At 31.6% G+C, this 17,014-nt stretch overlaps 1 protein-coding gene across 1 annotated transcript; it reads left to right on the top strand.

The window, feature by feature from the left end:
* Positions 1 to 3,790: 3,790 nt before the first annotated feature.
* On the top strand, positions 3,791 to 14,489 carry LOC130821499 (uncharacterized). Its single transcript, XM_057687288.1, has 6 exons — positions 3,791 to 3,829; positions 4,053 to 4,134; positions 4,366 to 4,655; positions 4,727 to 5,398; positions 5,564 to 6,205; positions 14,475 to 14,489. The coding sequence occupies exons 1-6, from the start codon at positions 3,791 to 3,793 to the stop codon at positions 14,487 to 14,489; spliced, it is 1,740 nt and encodes a 579-aa protein (XP_057543271.1).
* Positions 14,490 to 17,014: the final 2,525 nt, after the last annotated feature.

Raw genomic sequence — 17,014 nt, 5'->3', positions numbered from 1 at the left:
ATGAAAATGAAAATGATACCTTGAATTTCGTGGATTTTGGTGGGTTAGTATAACCTATACAATGAAAAAAAATTAGTATAAAAAAACTAAATCCCTAAAACATAATGAAGTTGAAGAATTTAAATTAAGCTTGAAAAAATAATACCTTGAAGAACAATATAAGAATGTTCGATAATGAAGTTTGAAGTTTGAAGAATGTTTTGAAGAATGTTCGATGTTTGAAGTTTGATAATGAACAAGAGAAGTTTGAGAGAATTCTTGAATGGAACGGCTGTTTGAAGAAGATGATGATGTTCGATGTTTGAAGAAGATTAAGGGTTTGAAGAATTCTGGAAAGTTTGATAATGTTCGATGATGTTTGAAGAAGATGAAGTTTGAAGAATTATAGTTTATGAATGAAACAGAAGAACTGTTGTGCGTATGTTTGAAGAACTGCTGTGCGTGCGTTTGTTTTGAGCGTTTGTTTTGAAGAATGAAACAGAAGCTTAAGGGTTATATTATGAAAATATAAACGTTAGAGCAAATGCAAGGCGCCATTTTTATATACTATTTGCAGCGGTCAATAAGATAAACCGCAACAATTAATGCTGATGAATTTTAAAGGTTATTGAATAAGGGTTATTTGCTGCGGGTAATGAAGAACCGGAGCAATTAAATGTGATTTTTTGCTGCGGGCATATACATATCCGCAGCAATTGAAGCTGCTCATACGTATTTGCTGCGGTTAAGTCCCAAAACCGCAGCAATTAATGTTTTCTTTTTTTTTTCTAATTCTTTTTCCTACTTATTGCGACGTATGTACATAAACCACAGCAAATGATTAGCAGCAAATACGTTTTTTTCCACTAGTGTACGTTCCTATAGTTCTAATTTTTAACATGTTAGGGATATTCAAGGGAAACATCCCCTAAGTTGGTTAGTTTATGGTTAATCATAAGTTGGTATTATTATAGAAAAATAAGCAAAAAGTTATATTATTTATGGTAATTTTTCCTAAATCTATTCTATTTAATAATAATTTACAGTGCCATAAACAATCAACTGGAATTTCAAGTGGCTTTTAAGCAACAACATACTCAATACTGAGTGATTAAATTGAATTGATTTTTAATTATAGCTCATATTTAATTATCAAATCCATAAATTTTTTTATAGACATTTTGTCTTTTTGTATGACGTGTTATACGGTAGATATTATCGAGGTACGAGAGCTACGGGCCCGATTCATTGACAGTGACATTAGAAAGCGAGATTAAGTTAAAACCAAAATTCATTCCTTTTATTGAATTAGTTTATGTATATTATTGTGTATATTGTATATATTTTATATATTTTGTATATTATGTATATTGTGGTGAATTTAAAGCATTGGAACATTGATGTATTGTGGTGTATTGGGTATCTAGTGTATTATTTATGTATTATTGGAGTATTTATATATATTTTTTTTATATGTGGAATATGCAAGACTAAAAGAGTTTTCAGTATTGTATATTTCTGTATTATTGGAGTGTGTATATATATATATATATATATATATATATATATATATATATATATATATATATATATATATATATATATATATATATATATATATATATATATATATATATATATATATATATAGCATTATTAATTTGCATTGAAATAATTTAAAATATTTAGTAAAAGATACCTCTAGTAAGAGCTGAATTTTATTTTAAATATATGAAATTTGTTTATTAGTAGTACATGCAGTTATATTGACTAGTAGGATATTATGTTATTGTCTACAACAGCATAAATCATTTCCAAGGCAATGAGAATTCTTTGCTAGTGATCCACAGCTACCTACACATGAAGCATCAGTACAACCTGCTAATGGAAAACAACTTCCACTTCGTTGTATTCCCACATTTTGAGGGAACATCACTTCTCTTGCACTTGTAACATTGTTGCCTGGAATCATTAAAAAATGTTACATGTCTACGTTGTTTGAAATGTATGCTTTGTGACTTGTATCATGTGTAGATGAGAAAAAAGACTTCAATATATGAAATATTTAGTAAAAGATAACTTATGAATTTTATTTAAATATGCTCAAAATTTACTTTAAAATGTGTGCAAATTGTAAAGTAAACAAACAAAAATAAATGATTGAGTACTAATAATACTACTATTATTACTACGACTACTATGACTACTACTGCTGCTAATAATAATAATAATAATAATAATAATAATAATATTTGTCAAAAAAAAATAATTATAGTAATAATTTTGTTACTTACCACAAAGAAAAATAACTTGTAGAACCAACATAAGAGGCAAAAATGACTTATTTCCAGCCATGTTATTCAATTAGATCCTTAATGAAAAAAAAAATATTGATGTAAGATATATAAACGTTTTTTGTTTGGTTGAAAACAGCTTAAAGTTAATTGCTTCTCTGTGTAACTTGTGGCTCTTTGGCATTTATATATTTTAGAATATTTTTCCCTTTTAATTAAAATATTATCCAATTAATAATCAATATCACAAATGATCCAATAATAACCATGATCACCAATTTTTATTTGCTTATCATTGAAAATACTTTTTTTATTTTATAATATCGTGTTAAGATTTTTTGAATATTCAATAAATTAAATAATGAAATAATATCCAATCAAATAACTAAATGCACAAGATCTTGTCATTATTTGTTAAATTCAAATATATTTTTTTGAATTTTAATCAACTTTCACCATATATACAATGATTGAAAATGTTTTACTTATTAGGTAATATTAATCCTCAATAAGTATTAATTACAAATTGATTAATGAAATAATATCAAATTGTAGAATGAATCCTATGTGAGCGTACAATATATACTTTATTAATTTTTGAGAATGATCTTCTAATTTGTTTTCTTATATTTGCTAGATTAAAAATATTTATTAATCATTGGATACTAATCCTTTTTTGAATATTAAGTTTTAAAAAAAAAATTTATACACATTAATTTTCAATAAACTACAAGAATAACAATCAATTAAATAATTAATTACAAGTGATCATATAATAATCTTTTAGTATGAACCATAATAATTAATTTGGCTTAATTAGGACTGCTTTAGTCCAGCACAATTATTTCTCCATTTTTTTTATCTTTAATATATAAGAAAAATTACCATAAATAATATAAATTTTTGTTAATTTTCTTACAATAATACTAAATTTTAATTAATCTTGAATAATTCCAATTTAGTGGAGGGTTTTTTTCCTAGAATAATACTAACTTCAATTTATTAGCTAATTCACAAAATCTTTTGTCATATACGTTCCTATAGTTTGATTTTTAACATTTTGGGGATATTCAAGGGAAACATCGCCTAAGTTGGTATAGTTTATAGTTAATCATAAGTTGGTATTATTAAAGGAAAATAAGAAAAAAGTTATATTGTTCATGGTAATTTTTCCTAATATCTATTCTATTTAATAATAATTTATAGTGCCATAAACAATCAACTGGAATTTCAAGTGGCTTTTAAGCAACAACATACTCAATACTGAGTGATTAAATTGAATTGATTTTTAATTATAGCTCATATTTATTTATCAAATCTAATAAATTTTTTTTATAGACATATTGTCTTTTTTGTATGACGTGTTATACGGTTGATATTATTGAGGTACGAGAGCTACGGGCCCGATTCATTGACAGTGACATTAGAAAGCGAGATTAAGTTAAAACCGAAATTCATTCCTTTTGTTGAATTAGTTTATGTATATTATTGTGTATATTGTATATATTTTGTAAATTATGTATATTGTGGTGAATTTAAAGCGTTGGAACATTGAGGTATTGTTGTGTATTGTGTATCTTGTGTATTATTTATGTATTATTGGAGTATTTATATATATATTTTTTTATATGTGGAATATGCAAGACTAAAAGAGTTTTCAGTATTGTATATTTATGTATTATTGGATTATTTATATATATATATTTTTTATATATTATTAGCTATTATAAATATTAAAAAAAAAAAAAGAAACTTGAACTTCTTGTATTCATTTTATAGGCTTTTATTTTAAGCAGGTTTGTGGCGTTAGTTGTTTTAGAATTGGCCTCCGCCACAACACTTGTTGCGTTGGCTCCCAGTGGCAGACCCAGCTAGGGGCAAGGGGGGGCAGTGGCCCCCCCAATCTGAAAAAAATTAATGAGATTTTAAAAAAAAAAAAAAAAAATTTGCGACCACTTAGCGACCACCTGGCGACCAAAATCCCCGTCGCTAATCACCTTTAAAAAAAAAATAAAAAAATAAAATGTTGCTGCTTCCATTTAAAAAACAAAGCAAACCCTAATCACATTCACCTGTGTTCGACATTCGACAGAGTACAGACAAAACCTTGAACCTTCCTTCTCCAAATCTCCACGACTCCACCGACCACTGCCAGTCCGCCACAGCCCACAAACGGCCGGCCAAGTTCGGAAGTTCCAGTGTTACAGTGTAGCCTTCGACTGTTCTTCCTCTTCTTCGCTCACAGACATTCGACATTCGACAGTGTTCTTCGCTTCTTCCTCTTCTTCGCTAATCGCTACACCTACTCGCTTCCTCTTCCAGTCTTCCTCTTCTCTTCAATTGTTTAATTGTGAGTTCCATGCTTCCATTACTTATTTAATTGTTAATTTGTAATTGTAATTGTTAATTTGTTTAATTGTTTCATAGCTTCATTAGTTCATTGTTAATTCAAGTTGATTGGTGATGGTTACTTTTCTATTTTGGCCGATGAATCAAGTGATGTGTCTCAAAAAGAACAACTAGCTCTTGTTTTGCGGTTTGTTAATAGAGAAAATGGATCGATAGTGGAACGCTTTTTAGGCATTCTACATGTGGGTGATACTACCGCTTTGTCTCTTAAAAATGCCATTATGTCGTTGCTTATGGAACATTCATTAAGTCCTTCTATGATAAAAGGTCAAGGGTATGATGGGGCAAGTAACATGAGGGGTGAAATCAATGGCCTCAAGACTTTGATTATGAATGATACTCTAAGAGCCTATTACATTCATTGTTTTGCTCATCAACTTCAACTAACTCTAGTTGCGGTTGCTAAAAAGAATGTTAATTGTACTTGGCTTTTTGACGTACTTGCAAACTTGTTAAATGTGGTGGGAGCTTCTTGTAAGAGAAGAGACCTTATTCAAAAACATCAAGCTCAAGTAGTGGCTCAAGCTTTGGAAGTGGGGGAAATTGAAAGTGGATCGGGTTTGAATCAAGAACGTGGTTTAAGTAGGCCGGGAGATACACGTTGGGGATCTCATTACAAGTGTCTAATAAGTATCATCAACTTGTTTCCTTCAATTGTTAAAGTGCTTGAGGAGATTGGAGAAAATGGCTCTCCGGATGATAAGCTCAAAGCTCAAGTTGTTTTAGGATCTTTGGAGTTCTTTGATTTTATTTTTATGGCTCATTTCATGTTGACTATTTTTGGCTACACTAATGATTTATGTGTTGCTTTACAAAGAAAGGAACAAGATATTGTGAATGCCATTAGCCTTGTTAAAAGTACAACGAATGTGTTGCAAAAGATGAGGGATCAAGGATGGGATAGTCTCTTAGACAAAGTCATTTTATTTTGTACTAAACACGAGATTGATGTTCCATCTATGGATGATCAATATGTACCTCAAGAAAGATCAAGACGTTTTGCTAAACAAGCAACAAATCTACATCATTTTCGCGTTGACATTTTTTTGGAAGTAATTGATTTGCATCTTCAAGAGATTGATAACCGTTTTAATGAGAAGAACATGGAGTTACTTACATGCATGGCTTCCCTGAGTCCTAGAGGTAACTTTTCATCTTTTGATAAAGAGAGGATACTTAAACTTGCTTCTTTATATCTCGAAGAGTTTTCATGCTATGATTTAACGGCTCTTGATCTTCAACTTGATGTCCTCTTAGATTCTATGCAAAATGATGAAAGATTTCATGATTTGCAAGATATCAATTCTCTTTCCATGATGCTTGTTAAAACAAGGAAACATGAGACTTTTCCTCTTATACATTTGCTAATCAAGTTGATGTTGATTCTTCCTGTTGCTACGACAAGTGTAGAAAGAGTGTTTTCCGCAATGACGTTTGTCAAAAATAAGTTGAGAAATAGCATGGGTGATCAACTAGTGAATGATTGTTTGGTTACTTACATTGAGAAGGAAGTGTTTCTACAAGTTTCTGATGAAAAGATTATTGATCGCTTTAAAAATATGAAAACTCGAAGGATGAATTTGTAATTTTCATTTGAACGCTTGTATTTTTTTTTTAAATATTTTGGATTGTAAAACTTTTAACATCGGATTTGATATTGTAAATTGTAAATATTGTTTCTATTATGTTTTCTATTTTTCTTTAAAAAAAAAATATTCGGACGACGATCAGATTATTCGAACGACGTGACGTTCGGATTTTGCCCCCCCAAATTGAAATTCCTGGGTCCGCCACTATTGGCTCCAATATTGTCCGCAACTACCGAAACAAAATGCCTTGTTCAACCAATGCCAAAAAGGGCATTATGTAATAGTGTTTGCCTGCTTTGGGCTTTCTATGATAATACAAAATCAAACTTAATTATTAAAAATAATTAATCAGATATAGTATTTTTGGAAAATTTTTACATGCTAACATTGAATTTTTGACTTTTTCATGTGACACAAACATTTTGTAAAACTTGCATTGTAACCTTGAGCTTTCAACTTTTTTATGTGGTAGACAAAATGTTAAGTTCTAAATTAAATTAAGTACTTATTTTGTTTGTAAAATGTGTCTCATAAGTGTGATCGCGACATTAATTTATGAAAAAGAATCATTATAATGTGTAATAATTACGAAAATTTAACAAAAACCTTAACTTTTTGTCTAACAAGTGGAGAAGTTAGAAACTTAAGTCACCACGCGAATAAGAAAAACGTTTATATACTATTTAAAAAAGCCAAAAACTCAAAATTAGCATTTAAAATTTCCAATTATTTTTATTACTATCCATGATCTTCAAATTTTCTTTCCTTTTCATGTTATGATCGAAAATATTTTATTCTTATAATGTAGCAATAAAATCTTTTAAATGTTTAAAAGTAAATGCACAAGATTTACTATGGTTTGTTAGTATAAATTGTGATCCTTAAATGTATATATATTTCCATCATGAAGTCCAATCATGTAATTTTTATCTTGTATAAATATTCAATCAGAAATTGATTAATTAAATATCCAATCAGATAATAAATTCTATGTGATCATACAATATATACTTTATTCATTTTGATTATGATTTTTCACCTTGCTTTTCTTAATTAATTAATTGAAATCATTTACTTACGTAAACCAACGTCCAAGTGATCACTCTAAATGATGAAGGCTAAGACTATTTCAAATTTAGTAATCAAGCGGAAGCTCAACTATGCAAACACAATAATAGGGTTTACTTAAGTATACCAACGTCCAATTGACCACTCTCTATAAATCAATCAAATGCATCACAACATATATAATAAAAATTAGGAAAATTACAAATATATGGAATAAAGTTCCAAAAGTCCAACTACAAATCAGTGTTCTCAAATACTAACCGAAATAAAATGTCTCTTAGTGCATAAATTAATCCCAACAATATAACATAAGGATGGAGTATTACTCCTGCACGAATTTGCTTTCGGACTCTCCGTTATCCTTCGACGCGGCATAAGATTTTATTTTAAAAACAAAACCATTAAAAACTCACATAGATATAGTATTTGCTATAGATATAGTATTTGCTAAAAGGCCGAGTATAATATACTAGCTAGTTATACAATTTTATTTGTAATAAATTCATTTTGAAATCATAAATCTTTTGAGACATTTTCTTTGAAACTCACTTAGTCCCATGGGACTAAACAAGAGCTTCAAACTTCTTTCAACATAATCATAAAACCACTCGTAGTTCAAAGTTATTTTTGTTTCATAAATGTTTTAATATATTGTTTTATTTTTATGTATTATTATATTATGATAATGTTATTATAAAAATTAAATTTAAATTGGAGGGATTAATTTATTTAAATGTTGAAGTATTTTTTTCAAAAATTATTTCTTCTTAATTTGAAGTTACTATTATTTATTAAATTTTAAAGTAAATGAGTTTATTTACTCTTATAATTTAATATATTATTATATTACGATAACGTTATTATAATAACACCCTTATTATTTGCAGGACTTTGAAAACTTAGGGAATGATGTAGATTATTCCAAAAGACTAGTTACCGATAGAGAATTTGATTCTATAGTTGATTTACATGCTTGGGCTGATGAGATAGCACTGACAATTGGTTTTCAATTTACATGTGCTTCATATAAACAAAAGGAAGGACGTTCTAGAGTGAGTTTGTACTTAAGATGTCATCGCTACAGTAATATAAGGCATGATTAGCATAACTTAGACAATGCTGCTCGGCCTGGTTCCAAAAGTAGGGCTTGTGGTTGTAAATTTATGATTATAGGAAGTAGTCGTAAATCACGAGAAAGACCTTGGATGGCTAGAGTGTTTCCTGGTGAAAAAGTGTTGGACCTCTTGAGTTTTGATGATGACTACACTTAAGCAAATATGTGTTTAGAGATTGTGTGCAGGTCGATATCCGATTAATTGTGATCGTTGATAGTACCTATGGCTTAGTTCATGGGAATACACGTGTCAAAATGATTCAAGGGATGTTAGAAGAAGTATATCGCTTGGGATGTAAAATGGAGACAGTAGGTTTACTGTTCCTAAGTTGGATGTTCTAGCAAAACTGGATTCTGGAAACAGCGCACTGTTCCTGAACTAGAGTCAGCCTACGTTAACTGAAAATTCTGGTTATTTATTTATAATTATTATTTTTAGTTAATGTATTAAATAAAGTTAATTTGTTGCATTAATTAATTATTATAATTAATTGGCAAAAAGTTTTCTAAAAATTACTTTACGTATGAGCCTCTAAATAAAGATCCTTTATTTTAGGATCTATTTTTAGTAAATATTGGATTTACTAAAAATAGAATTAGTTGTTGTTGAATGGGTCTTAGCTATCATTCTTAACCGTCTTTATACCTACAAGTTAGCAAGTAACTATTCGTAATAAGCATAACCGTTCCTATTTATAGCAAACACGTTCCAGCAATTAGTACTGGAACAGGAACAGCTATTGAAGAAACTGCTGTTTGAAGGGAACAGAAGCTATTTTAGGCAAATGGGAACAGCGGTTATTTCTGTATGATTTGACTTAATCAAATAACCGTATGTTTGGTTAATCCACATTACTCCCATGATCTTTTTGATAATGGAATAATGGATTGGAATATTCCTTATTCTTAGGGATTTTAGCTCTATAAATAGTGGTCTCGATTATTCTTCAAAACTTGCCTAAGTATGAGCCATTAAATCATACGTAATTTTGGGAGAATTTTTACAAGAAAATTTTGTTTTAAAAATGCCAATTAATTTATAATAGTTTCTTGTGCAACTCATTGATTTTATTTTTAGAGAGTTTTTATTCTTTTGTAAGGGTTTTTGAGAGAATATGTAATTAGACTCGGGTGAGTCTAAGGGGGGAATTAGATAGCTTTTAGTGAAGCTAGAGAAGAGATTAGCTTTGAGTAAAGCTAAGGAGAAAGCTTCTAGAGAAGCTAGTGGTGAGAATTAGCTTTTAGTGAAGCTAAGTTTGTTGCTTTGAGTGAATCAATTTGAGAGAGAAGAGTTGGCCTAGTTGATGCGCTTCGAGTGAAGTAAGATGTTTAATGTAATTGTAACGAGTTGCCTTAAACATAGTGGAGAATTTAGAAATCCCGAGGGGTCATGGTTTTTCCTTCTATTTAGGCCTAGAAGGTTTCCACGTAAAAATCGTTTGTCTCTTTTAATTATTTCGCTCTAAGTTTAAGCTTTATTTATTTTATTCAATTCCGCAAAAACATGGCAAAAACGCTTAAACTAGTAACAACAACAATTCACCCCTCCCTCTTGTTGCTGTTCCCGTTCCTAATTGAGTCTACAATTGGTATCAGAGCCCTGTTCCCAATAGATCAGGAAACCCTGAGGGCAGAATCCTGGTGTTCCCAAAAATGTCAATTATGAACGAGGGAATGGAAGAAGGATATTCTACTCAAAGACCACCGATGTTTAATGGAAATTTCTACATTTATTGGAAGAATAGGATGAAGATCTTCATCAAATCGGAAAATTATCAAGTTTGGAGAGTCATCAAAATTGGAGACTTTGAGGTAACCACTACTAACTCCAATCATAAAATTGTTCCCAAACCCATTACCGTATTTGAAAAAGAAGATTTTCAAAAGATAGAAATTAATGCCTTTGCCATAAAGCAGGTATGTTCTTCTAACTCATTTACTATCCATTCATCCAATTTAAGTAAAAATAAATTGATTGAGTTGCTAAAGGAGACACAAGCCAAACTTGAAAATTACAATGTTAAGTGTCTCCAATTAGAAAAGGAACTCAAGGTAAGCAAAGACCATGTCTCCTATATAAACACCTTTAGATATGATGTCCAAAACAGATTTTTCAGTTTGTTGGATCAAAACATAATTCTAAAGGAAAATATAGAGAGAATTAAAAAGGAAAATGTTATTCTTAATATTGAGTTGTCGCAATACAAATTATTAGGCTTGAATAAAGAATTGAATGATGCATCTACTAAAGATTTGTGCAATGAGTTTCAAAATTTAAAATTGAATCTAGAATCCAACCGTAACATTAATGATAAGCTTGAATTAAATTCAAGAGAAAAAAAGGGAAAATCAAAATTACTCCCAAATGGATTTAAGATGCCAAAAGAAAAAAATTCAAAAGGCCTAAATTACTTTAAGAATAACAAGAAGAAGAAAGCTTACGTTGATCTCCCTAGTGACAGAATCTGTTCCTTTTGTGGAGGAACTGGCCAACTGAAGGACCAGTGCACCAAAAGGGAACAGTACACTGTCTCTAACAGAAACTACGTTGATAACATTCAGATTAAGAAAAATGATTCATGCAAAATCGACAAGAAACCCAAGAAAGTCTGGGTTCCTGTAACTAACCATTAATTTTTTTCAGGTCCAAGTGAGGGGGAACAGCTCATGGTATCTCGACAGTGGGTGTTCCAAGCACATGCCGGGTGACAAATCTAAGTTTCTCTCACTTGAAGCCTATGATGGGGGAACAGTAACCTTCGGTAACAATATGAAGAGTGAGATAATAGCCAAAGGAAAGGTTGGAAGGTCCTGTTCCCATACCATTGATAATGTATTTTTAGTCGAGAATTTGAAACATAACTTACTTAGCATTTCTCAATTTTGTGATAAAGGTAACTCTGTAAACTTTACTTCTGAAAGATGCATTATTTCTAGGAATGACACAGGAAACACCGTTCTTGAGGGAATCAGAAAAGGGAACACCTATGTGGTGGACCTGGACACTGTTCCCAAAAACAGTCTAACGTGTCTAAGTGTTATAGAAGACGACCCACTTCTTTGGCATAAGCGTCTAGGTCATGCTAGTTATTCATTGATTAATACATTAAGATCAAAAGACCTAGTTAGAGGACTACCAACTATAAAATTCCTTAAGGAGGAAATTTGTGATCCTTGTGCCAAAGGAAAACAAGTGAGATCATCTTTTAAATCAAAGAATGTTGTGACCACCACTAAATCACTTGAATTATTACATATGGATCTATGTGGACCTATGAGAATACAAAGCCGTAGTGGCAAAAGATATGTGTTTGTTATTGTTGATAATTATAGTAGATTTACTTGGATTTTATTTTTAGTTAGTAAAGATGAAGCCTTTAATGAGTTTGTTTCTTTCGCTAACAAAATACAAAAATCTACCAATAATCAAATTATTCACATAAGGTCAGATCATGGAAGAGAATTCGAAAATTCAAGTTTCATGAATTATTGCAATGAGCATGGATTAAGTCATAATTTTTCGGCACCACGAACACCACAACAAAATGGTGTAGTAGAAAGGAAAAATAGAACTTTAGAGGAAATGGCTAGAACCATGTTAATTGCTAGTGGTCTACCTAGAAATTTTTGGGCCGAAGTTGTTAATACTGCATGTTATATTTTGAATCGTGTATTAATAAGACCAATCACTTCAAAGACACCCTATGAATTGCTTAAAGGTGTTAAACCAAATATTTCCTATTTTCGTGTGTTTGGATGCAAATGTTTTGTTCATGTGAATGGAAAACGAAATATAGGGAAGTTTGATGAAAGAAGTGATGAAGCGGTATTTCTTGGCTATTCATCTCAAAGTAAGGCATATAGAGTTTATAACAAAAGAACAATGAGTGTGGAAGAATCCGTTCACATTATTTCCAATGAAACTAACTTTTTGTCAAGTGAACAGGATACAAATAATTTTAAGATAGGTCTTGCAAATCTAGAGAATGATGAAGAAGAAATGAAAATGCAAGATCCAGGAACAGCAGATGAATTGATGAACCCAGTAGAGGCAGGAGGAACTGATCAAGTTCAGGAACTGCCAGAACAGCAGACTGTTCCCAATCCAGCTGTTCCCACAGATGAGCAGAACAATCCAGTAGCTGAACAGAATGTTAATCAAGCTGATGAACCAGAACATGCTACTGTTCCCACAAGAGATTTTGTGCCAAAACCTTGGAGATATCAAAAATACCATCCTCTTGATTTGATTATAAGTGATTTGAATAAAGGAACACAAACTAGATCTCAAATGAGAAACTTTTGTGCACACTTTGCGTTTCTATCATCTCTCGAACCCAAGAATCATGAAGAAGCTCTAAAGGATTCCGAATGGATCATAGCCATGCAAGATGAATTAAATGAATTTGAAAGAAATAAAGTATGGCATTTGGAACCCAAACCAAAACACAAAAAGGTAATTGGATTGAAATGGGTGTATCGGAATAAACTTGATGAGCATGGAATAATTGTTAGAAATAAAGCAAGGCTCGTGGTCAAAGGATACAATCAACAAGAAGGTATTGATTATACCGAGACATTTGCACCGGTAGCAAGGTTAGAGGCTATTAGAATTTTAATTTCTTTTGCTGCTTTCATGAATTTTAAATTATATCAAATGGACGTGAAATGTGCTTTCTTAAATGGTTTTCTTGATGAAGAAGTTTTTGTTGGACAACCCGCAGGCTTTGAAATTACCTCTTGTCTTGATCATGTCTACAAGCTTGATAAAGCTCTTTATGGCTTGAAACAAGCTCCTAGGCAATGGTATGAAAGACTATCAAAGTTTTTGATTCAAAATGACTTTGTAAGAGGCAAAATTGAAAAAATCTTATTCTTTAAGAATAGAGGTTCGGATATTTTTGTTGTTCAAATATATGTTGATGATATTATCTTTGGAGCCACCAATAAACTGTTGTGTAAAGAATTTGCTAACCTAATGAGCACTGAATTTGAAATGAGCATGATGGGAGAATTAAATTTCTTTCTTTGTTTGCAAATTAAACAAACTGCTAATGGTATCTTTATTCATCAACAAAAATACATCAAAGAACTTCTTAAGAAATATGGACTAAACAATGCTAAAACCAACCATACACCTATGGCTACAAATGTTAGATTAGATGAAGACCCAAATGGAACAAATATTGATTAAACTATGTATAGAGGCATGATTGGCTCTTTATTATATCTAACTGCTAGTAAACCCGATATTGCTTTCAGTGTTGGTTTATGTACTAGATTTCAATCCAATCTTAAAGAATCACATCTCACTGCAGTTAAACGAATTCTAAGATATTTGAAGGGAACAGACGACTTATCCTTATTTTATCCTAAAAGTGATGTTTATGATTTGAAAGGTTTCAGTGATGCAGATTATGCAGGTGATTTAGCTAATAGAAAAAGTACTTCAGGTATGGTACAATTTCTTGGCTCATGTTTTGTTTCATGGAGTTCCAAGAAACAAAACACTGTTGCATTATCCACTACCGAAGCTGAATACGTAGCAGCAGCAGCTTGCTGTTCCCAAATGCTTTGGATAAAACAGCAGCTAAGAGATTTTGGTATTAAATTTGAATGTGTTCGTATTTATTGTGATAATACCAGTGCCATATGCATATCTAAAGATCAAGTGCATCATTCAAGAGTAAAACACATACACATTAGGCATCATTTTCTTAAGGATAATGTTGAAAATGAAAATATTATTTTAAAGCATGTAAACACAAACGAGCAAATAGCAGATATCATGATTAAACCGCTTCCAAGGGAACAACATGAGAAAATGAGATTGGAACTTGGCATGATCAAGCTGCATTGAAGTGAGTGACATATGTGATCCTTAAAGACAGAATGAAAATTGAAAAGGTCGATCAACCACAAAATCTTGATTGAAAAATCGATTATCGAAAGGATCAGGTACGCACCATTTAAAAGTATATACTGTGAATGCTCATATGATTGGTTATTCGATTTGATCAGATTGTTGTAGCATAAAATTTCCATTTATTTTTCATTTTCATAAAAAATTTCATAATATTTAATATATATATTTACCCAGCATTTTCCATTAAAATAGCGGGAGTTAAATCATCATAGTTCTTCACTAAATTTGTCTGTTTCCATTTCACATTTTGTGTTCAAATGCGCGAATTAAATAAGGAACATGAATCACCTAAACACACGTCCCCTCACATTCATTTTATACACTCTCACATGCCAAGCCCTAAACCCTTCATCCTCAAACGCAATCTACTCTAAATTCCAAAATCATCTTCATCTTCTCACATTTCCTGCAAAATCTCGCTCCATCAACTCATCAAATCACCATGAAAACCAATACCCGTACACCCAAAATGAAACAACCCAAGCCTTTAAGAATTATCCACCCAACACCTTTATTAACTGCTCAAGAGTCATCTTCAAAAGAACAGCAGGACACTCCTGGTGGCACTAAAAGGAAAGCAGGGAACAAGAGGAAAAGACCGACCACTTCAAAAATGATGGTTGGGTTTGGTTTAGACAAAAAAAAAAAGGGTGTTTGTTCGAGTTCTGTTAAAGAAGTTAAAATAGAGTTTAACAGTCAGAAATTGGGAGAATGGCTAGGTGTGCCCGCAAATGGATTTGATGTTTATTATGTTGGATCAAAAATAACTTTCTTTGAAAAAGATGAAAAGGATGTTTGGAAATTGTTAGGGATCACTGAAAAAAGAGGGAAGGTCAACCATAATGCACTGTCCCCTTTACACAAATTGTTGTATAACATTGCATGTAGATTTGTTTTTCCGCGAAATTCCAAACGCAGTGAAGTAAGTTTACGAGATGCAACCCTAATTTACTGCATGGCTAACAATATTAAAATCAATTTTCCCTCTTTGATGATCTCTCACTTAAGTGAATGTATTTCTAAAGGTTGTGTGATTGGATATGGAGGTTTGCTAACTTGGATTTTTAGGAAGATAGGTGTTCCACTTGAAGGACAAAACTTTCCCATGGGTCCGAACAATATGATAGGTGCCAAGTGCTTAAATAACTTACACCTTAAATTAAATGAGAATGGGACCCTTGAGAACGTTGTTGAAACAATCAATGTTAATTCTGATAATGAAAAGGAAACCGAAAAGGGCATTCTGAAGAGGAACAGGAGGAAAATTCATGTAAGAGGGAAGTTGAGAAGGAACCTGTGGAGGATGCTGTGGAGGAAGAAGAAGAGAAAGATGAGGAGAGTTCTTTACCTGGTTCAAAACCTAGGAAGAGTCGTAGGCTAGCTTCCAAAGGAAAGAAACCTGTTGTTATTATTATACAACAGCTGAACCAAGCCATCCTTCCTCACCTAAACCTGCCACACCGTCATTCCATAATTTTTCTTCACCACCACAATTACCAATTCAACCATCTTCACCACCACAGTCACCTATACCATCATCACCACCACCAGTACACACATCACCAAATCAAGGTTTAGGTGACACTACAGTTCCTACAGCCCCTCTATCCTTCATTCTCCTAAAACTCACAGAATTGCAGACAAGCTTCCTTGTTTTTAAGGATGAAATTCGTGTCTCCATAGCCTCACTCTCTGCTTAAATGGACCAAATAGAAGCACATTTAGGGGCCAAGCTTGACACAGTAGAGGTGGAAATAGAATATATAGATGAAGAAGCTCCTGCATCTTAATTTCTCCTGATAATCATCATATTTTCTTATTTGTTGCAATCATCTCTATTATCAAACAATTTTTTTTGGTACCAGCTGGGGTACATCCTTTAACAATGATAATATGTTGAACAATTTCTTTTATGCTACTAACTATCTGTGACGATTGATCATAGCTGATCTTGTTTGCATTCATTGTTACTGCTTTTTACTTTGTGCATCCTTATTCTCTCTTTGACTATGACTATATGCTTAGTGTTGTGGTTTGATTGCTCCAATTCTTTTTGAATGATGTCAAAAGGGGGAATATTTTACACAAACTTAAATAATGCTTGAGTATGCTTAGCTCTGATAATATCTATTATGTTGGACTTTAGGATTAAGGTTATGTTTAAAAGTTTGTCATCATCAAAAAGGGGGAATTTGTTGGACCACTTGAGTTTTGATGATGACTACACTTAAGCAAATATGTGTTTAGAGATTGTGTGCAGGTCGATATCCGATTAATTGTGATCGTTGATAGTACCTATGGCTTAGTTCATGGGAATGCACGTGTCAAAAGGATTCAAGGGATGTTAGAAGAAGTATATCGCTTGGGATGTAAAATGGAGACAGCAGGTCTACTGTTCCTAAGTTGGATGTTCTAGCAAAACTAGATTCTGGAAATAGCGCACTGTTCCTGAACTGGAGTCAGCCTACATTAACTGAAAATTCTAGTTATTTATTTATAATTATTATTTTTAGTTAATGTATTAAATAAAGTTAATTTGTTGCATTTATTAATTATTATAATTAATTGGCAAAAAGTTTTCTAAAAATTACTTTACGTATGAGCCTCTAAATAAAGATCCTTTATTTTAGGATCT

Source organism: Amaranthus tricolor, chromosome 8 (assembly GCF_026212465.1).
Source record: "Amaranthus tricolor cultivar Red isolate AtriRed21 chromosome 8, ASM2621246v1, whole genome shotgun sequence".
NCBI lineage: Eukaryota > Viridiplantae > Streptophyta > Magnoliopsida > Caryophyllales > Amaranthaceae > Amaranthus > Amaranthus tricolor.
Note: the sequence above shows the minus strand (reverse complement) of the source record. Positions and strands in the feature narration are given on the sequence as shown.